This window comes from Lipotes vexillifer, unplaced genomic scaffold (assembly GCF_000442215.2).
Source record: "Lipotes vexillifer unplaced genomic scaffold, Lipotes_vexillifer_v1.1 scaffold862, whole genome shotgun sequence".
NCBI lineage: Eukaryota > Metazoa > Chordata > Mammalia > Artiodactyla > Lipotidae > Lipotes > Lipotes vexillifer.
The window spans coordinates 644911-651659 of record NW_006786873.1 but is presented as its reverse complement, the minus strand read 5'-3'; the positions used below and the strand labels follow the sequence as shown (position 1 = coordinate 651659).

Sequence of the window (6749 nt, the reverse complement as noted above, 5' to 3'; positions counted from 1 at the left end):
TTCCCCTCCGCCCGACTTTTCCGGCCCCGCCTCAGCTCAGCTGCAGGTCGGTGGGTCTGATCTCCGGCACCCACAGGCTCCGGCGCTGTGCGCTCGCTCTCCGCGCCTGGCTGCACCTCAGAGATTCTGGGAAGACGCGAAGGCGGCCCCCAGCCCAAGCTCAGCTCTTGGCCGGGCGGCTGGGGAGGGCGCGCCCGGCGTCGGGACCCAGGCATCCGGCCCTGTCAGACACCCAGAGCACTACGCGGCTTCCCCGGAACGTGGCACTGTGGCGCTAACATCCCTCCCCACACCCGGATTCTGGAGCCCACACAGCAAGCAATGAGCGGCCGCGGACTGGCTCCAGGCGCCCCATCCACTTCCCCCGCCGGGGACCTGCTGGACCCACCATGCCTGTTCCGTCGGCATCTCGCCAGGTCCGTCTCTCTGTGAGAGACACAGGGTTTTTGCTTTAAGGGTCGGTGGGCTAGGGGAAGTCCTCGGCTTCCAGGAACGCACCACCTGCTCCAACTTCCAGTCTGAAGATTTGGGGCCGGGCCCTGCCCGAGGGTTCCCTGCTGTGATCCCAACACTATCCAAGAATCATCCGGTCTCGGGGTGCTGATGCGGAAGATGGGAAGAAACTGACGGAGACACGCCAAGAAAGGCGGACGCGAAAGACGAAATACGAGAGGAAAACCCACGCCACTGCGCGCACCCCAAGAGCCTTGGGATGATAAAAATAAGAGAATTATTTTAGAGAAAAGTCAAGAGTAATGGAGAACTGGGGAGGAGCACCTGGGACCGATATAAATGTTGGTTGAATGAGGGACAAAGTGATAGACGAAAACAATCAGACAGCGGGGGCTGCTTTTGAAGCAAAGAGGGCAAAGGAGAAGCAGAAGGGAATTTCACAGCGCCCTTTGACTCCCTCTCTCGAATATAAGCGCAACGAAAAGGCCAAGGGCGTTATGGGTGGCTGAGGCTGGCCTCCCTTAAGGGGTCGCCCTGAGAGGTCCGGGAGGACTTGCGGTGGAGCTACGGCAATCGTGGGCCCAGGGAGTAGCAAGTGCTAACAGGCGAGTAGTTATTTCGGAGCTGGGCTGGGCCTTCTTCAGAGAGGGCGTGGCCTTAGGGTCATTAATCCCGCCCTTGTTTTGTTTCGCTCCTCCACCGTCCACGAGGCAGGGCGCGGCCTCTGTGCCCGCAGAGCCGCCAGAGTTCGTTGTCATGGTGACGGGCTCCTTGGAGGCTTTCCTGGGGTGAAGAGGCGGGGCTTTGCAACAGTCGCCATGGTGAAAACAGCGGCTGGAGAAATCCATGCTGAGGGCCCCTCCCCCCGGACATGGGATACCTGAGGGTAAGCAGCCAAATTACCAAACAAAGCAGGTCGGGCCTTAGGACAGAACGCTGCAGTTAGAGGAAAGAATCGGGGTGAATGAGGGGCGGAGCTATGGATGATTGGGCCAGGCGAAAGCCAGGTTCTGTTAGGGGAGTGGCCGCGACAGAGAGGTCTGGAGAGGAACTACAGAGGGGATCTTTAATCAGAATAGAAATGAATGAAAAAATGAATGACTGGGCTCCTGAGGGAGCTGTGAAGGGTTGGTGATTGGATGGATGGATGGATAGGGACCTGGCTATCCCCGACGCCTGGGCCCCCCACTCTCTGGAGCCTTTCACCCTCGGGGCCCTCATTCACTTGTGACAGTGCGAGAAACACATGCCCCTCCCGGGGACATGGAGCAAACCCTCAACCCAGACACTCAGTTCAGAGCCGAGTCCAGCACCTCACACTGGGAGCAGCGCAGGGTGGCTCCTGGGCCAATGAGACATGGTAAGATAAGGGGTGGCCCAGCCCGGGGCCCACATCTTCTTCCCAGGTTTCCTGTCCAGTTGCTAGCTCTCCTTTTTCCCAGCCTCCATCCCCTCTCCCAGTTTGCCTAGCAACTCTGGGATGCCTGGGTGTCCAGGCCTCACCTGGTGCCCACTACAGCAAGAGCCAGAGCCTCAGCAGATGTGGTGTCTGCATCTCATCTGGTCTTCTCCCGAGACTGCTAGAACGCTGATAAATAGGGTGAGGAGTGGATGGGGAGCTGGTCCCACCCCGGGGGCGGGGGTGTGAGCCTTATCAGATAGGGAGTAATCTGAGGGGGTAGACTGAGACTCCGTGGTGGCGTGGTCCAGAATTCAAATGTTGAGCCTCACTTCACCCCACCCACTTCAGGTATCCATACGCCCCTCATGGCATCCACTGTTCTCTGTAGTATGTGCAGGAAGAAGGGGGAGGGAGACGTGGTTGTAGAGGCAGGTCAACAGAGTCCCTAATGGCCATGGCCAGGAAGAGGGAGTCCTTTGTGTCTAGGGTGTGAGATGTGGGGCACCCCGTGTTTGCATTTAAGGAGGTTTCCTTAGCTGAACAAAGACTTGGTTTCCAGGGGGCTAACTGTCCTGATGGCTCTGGAAGGCAAGGTTCAGAATCATGCAGCTGGTCCCACAGCTTCATGCTCCATACTTCCCACCCTGTTTGCTCCCTAGGGCAGAACAGAGGAGAGGGGATGCCAGTATCAGCTCTCCGGTATTTGCTAAAGGTGGAACATTCTGGAGCTGTGGCCACCTCTTCTCTTCTAACCCCAAATAGGAGGCATCATGTCAACTGACAAGTCTCAGATCATTCCTTTCAGTGGAGACTCAGTGTATCTCCCTCTAAGGAGCTGCTGAGCTGGTTGGGGCAGACAGCCTCTGCCCCAGGGATTGCAGCAGAGCTTTGTGCTTTGAGGTTGGAGGAGACACTGAAATTAACCAGAGGCTGTATCCAGGACCTCAGAATATTGTCCACCTTAAGTATCTTGTTCAAAATGGTGGACCCAGGGTGGTAAACCTAGGGGTATTTCATCTGGAAAAGAGGTTTCCAAGGGAAGAAGGTGGCCAGGGTACAAACTGATGGGTGGGAAAGGGACTCATTCTGTTCTGTGAGGTCCAAGGATTGGAAATAGAATGGAAGTTATAGGGAACCAATTTCCTCAAGTTCAAACTAAGAATATTCTAACAGCTGTCCAGAAAGGCAAAGTATGGCTCTGGGAAGACCCGAGTCCTTGGCACCTACTCCTTGGTCCCTGACAGGCCCTGTGTTTGTTGAATTGCAAAGAGGATGTGAAGAGAGAGACTTGACATGGTGAGGAGGGTGTGCAGGGTTTGCTGCATAAGACATGGGGAGCAGGCCGTGCCTCACTCCCCACGGAGAGAGCAAGAGCTAAGCAAGGAAAACTGGAAGGACTGATGGTGAGACCATGCAGGCTGGACCTGGAAACCTGTAGAACTGCTAAGTAGGTGAAAATCAGGAGCTAGAAAGTACTTTGGAAACAACAAAGCCCGTGAGTTGTGAGCAACAGGAGGCAACCTTGGTCTACTGGGCTGGTTGTATGCAGGAAGGCCTAGGCAGGCACCAGGGAGGCTGCACAGTGGTGATAGTACTAGGCATGCCAGGGAAGGGTGAGGATTGGGGACCCATTGCACAAGAATAGCTCGTGCTATTGCCTGAGGCGACAGCAGAGATGGGGAGGGTTAAACTGGCTGTCTGGAATTGGGGTTTGTTTCTCAAAGCCCAGCCCTTTGGAGCTTCGACTCTCCCCACTCCCAACCCTGGCTTCCTGAACACCTGGGAAGTCACAAAATTAGCCAGCCAGTAGAAAAAATACTTTTATTAATTATTAGGAATAATCCATTCATTTAATGCAGGGAGTGTGTTGGGGAAGGTTAGGTTCTACTGGATGGATGAGGGGAAACGTGCAAGAGGAACAGTGAGAAGCGGGATGGTCCCCCCACTTGCCACAAACTATAAACAGCAAAATAAACACAGAGGATAACAAGTAATAGGGTCCTTCCTCGTGTCTCCTTCCATCTGTTCTTCCAGAATGAGTCCCAGTGTGGTCCCTAGAGGTGCCAGGGCATCTGGAAGTTCTGGGCCGGGAGTGGGGTACAGTGTGTGGCTTCGAAGTTGTGCAGATGCTTCTGAGCCTGAGGGGAGAGGGTGGGACAGGTGGGGTGCAGAACACAGACACCCTCCGAACCCACTACCCACTTTACAAAAGCTGCTACTTCCAATGCTTACAGGGTATCCCTGTCCCCAAGCCCCACACGTGCCCCCTGGCCATTCAGGCACCCTCTTCCTGCTTCCCACCCCTTAGCTCACCAGAAACAAAGCCAGCTGCCGCCTTCCTTCTGGACTCATGTCCTCCCCTGCAGAGAGGAGGTGCTCAAACACGGGCCACGCATCTGGATATTCACCCCCTTCCTGGGCTCTTCCCAACCCCTTCTCCTGCCCCAGGACTCCTTACCCACGCTCCAGGGGAATTCAGGCCCGTGTTCTGCCTGGTAGGAGTGGAGGACAGACAGGCACCAGTCCTCCTCCACCTCCCATCGGCTGTAAATCGAGGCTGGTCATGGAGAGAGAGGAGTGCCCATCAGCAGCCTGGTTTCGCCAGGCCCCCAACCAAAGCCCTCACCAGATCCCCCTTCACCTTCCTCCAGCTGTGAGGAGGCCTCCAGCCACTGCCTCACCGCTTGAAGACCCTCGTCCGCCATCACACGGGGATACCTATGGAGGGAGTGCCGGGACAAGAGATCAGGACCCAGTTCTCTTCACTCGTCATCCCCAAACCTTCTCCCCCCTCTCCCCGCGCTGGTGTCAGTACACACACATATGTGCGTATGTGCGTACACACACCCTGGCTCTCACCGATGCTGCAGGAGCTTCAGCAAGAGGTCATTGCCTCGGTTAGACATGATGTCCTCAGGAACCCTGGGGGTGAGAAGAATGTACACTGGAGGGGCTGGAGGTTGGGGAGGAAGGCTCTGGATACCTGGTTTTCTGGTGGGCAGAGGGAAGAGGGGCAACTCCCTGGCTGTCTCTGGGATCCAGGAGGGCAGAAGTTCCAGGCACTCACGTGGTAGTGATGATCTCATCCTTGGTTCTGCGGATCAGCAGCACAGGGCCCTGGTACCTTCAGAGGACAGCATAGTGGGGAGGGAGAGCTCAGAGGGGGAGATAGGTGACAACTGGCCACCCCATCCCTGCACTGGCTGCATTCTTACCCCTGCTACAGCAGGGCCCCCTGGGCTAGCCCTTCACCCAGGGGTGAGAGTCAGAATACTTAAGAATGGGCATGGCTCAAAGTCAGGCCTTGCTGGGAGGTCCCTGCTGGGCCAGGCATGAACCGACTGGTTACCAGATCATGAGAAGGTCCAGGGTCCCAGGGAAGTTGGGAGGGGTTGGGCCTGCTGTGGTGGTGGCAGGGCCACTCAGGAAATGTGGGGCAGTGGCTTGTACTTGTACTTTGGTACTAATTTCAGCATTTGAACACCCAGCAGCATCTCTACGGGGGGTGAGGTGGGGGAAGGGTGTTATACGCTAGACATTGGCCTGCCCTCACCTGCACAGCTGCTCTGCATTGTTTAGATTGAGATGCTGCCTCACAGTCCTGGTCACCAGGCCCCCTAAAGTGAGAGAAATGTGCAAGGACAGCAGAGACAAAGCCCCTGCTCAACACCAAGGTCCCCACTGTTCATGGAGACAGAAAACTGAGGTCCCCAGACAGGGGGGGAGTCCTGCTTCTCAACAATGGGGTGACCTACTCCCCACCCACAGAAAGGGGAACCATCTCCAGTTAGAACATCTCCCAGTTCCAGCCCACCTCTTTCCTGAAGGGCAAGCCTGGGAGCTGCACTCACTCCAGCTGTCTGGCATGACCTTCAAGGCCAAGGGCACCAGGTCATCAAAGGAGGCATCCAGGATCACGGCACTAATGTCTGGGTAGGACATGGCTGCCCACGTAGCTGGTACCAGGACAGGGAAAAAGGGTGAGGACCAAGGGCAGGCCCACCACCCCTATCCTTGTCCCACGGATCCTACAGGCTGACCCCATCCTGCCTACTAAGTGAGCCCCAGGTCTCTCCTTAACCCCTCACTTCACTCAGCCAGGGCTCTGCCCGGAGAGGATGGAGAGAGAACAATGAAATGCACTGAAGACAATACCAGAGGAGACGTTTACTCCCTGATGTCTCCACCCCAGGACCCCGGTCCACTTCTTTTAATAATCGGGCATGAGGGTGGAAGGAAATGTGAACCGTAGGCGAAAAGGAGAGCTTCTTCCAGACCCACTCAGAGATCCCACCCCCGCCCACGTCTCCTCCTTGAAGCCTCCACCCCACTCCTGGGCCACCAGTGCATTTCCCCACCTCTCCTGGGGGCACACAGAGATGGTTTGAATGTGCCTACAGTAGGTGGGGTAGGAGGGAGGCTGGTACCAGTGAAACCGCCAATAGACCAGGCATAGATGATGATGTCCTGGGGCTGGAAGCCCAGGCGGTGGATGGCAAACTGGACCACCACATCCATGGCATTGGCCTCGTTCTGTGGGAACGGCACCCCCTGCAGGAAGAAGGGCAAAGGCAGGAATGGGTCAGCACAAAAGGCCACTTGCAAAAAAAAAAAGGGTCCTCCCAGCATGGACCCTTCCTGCAGCTACACTGCAACAGACAGCGAAGATGGAACTGCAGCTCTGAACAGACGATTCAGAGTGCTTCTCTAATGGAAGAATAAACGCCTGTCAGTGGCACTAAAAAAAAAAAAAAAAAAAAAGCCTGGCTAAACCCAGGATCCAACCATCTGAAGGTTTCAATTACCCAAGTGCTGACCTGAGCAGAGACACTGCAGCACCGTGTGTGTGTGTGTGTGTGTGTGTGTGTGTGTGTGTGTGTGTGTGTGTGTGACA

General features: G+C 56.0%; 1 protein-coding gene across 1 annotated transcript in view; it reads right to left on the bottom strand.

Moving 5' to 3' along the window:
- Nucleotides 1-3660: 3660 nt before the first annotated feature.
- Nucleotides 3661-6749, bottom strand: part of ABHD16A (abhydrolase domain containing 16A, phospholipase) — a 15223-nt gene continuing 12134 nt past the window's right edge. Inside the window, exons 12-20 of the mRNA XM_007459559.1 lie at nt 6283-6406; nt 5707-5811; nt 5409-5472; nt 4923-4979; nt 4715-4777; nt 4497-4573; nt 4314-4412; nt 4169-4215; nt 3661-3993 (exon numbers count right to left, since the gene is read on the bottom strand). Coding sequence (XP_007459621.1) covers nt 3910-3993; nt 4169-4215; nt 4314-4412; nt 4497-4573; nt 4715-4777; nt 4923-4979; nt 5409-5472; nt 5707-5811; nt 6283-6406 — 720 coding nt within the window. The 3' untranslated portion in view covers nt 3661-3909. The remainder of the gene's footprint in view (nt 3994-4168; nt 4216-4313; nt 4413-4496; nt 4574-4714; nt 4778-4922; nt 4980-5408; nt 5473-5706; nt 5812-6282; nt 6407-6749) is intronic.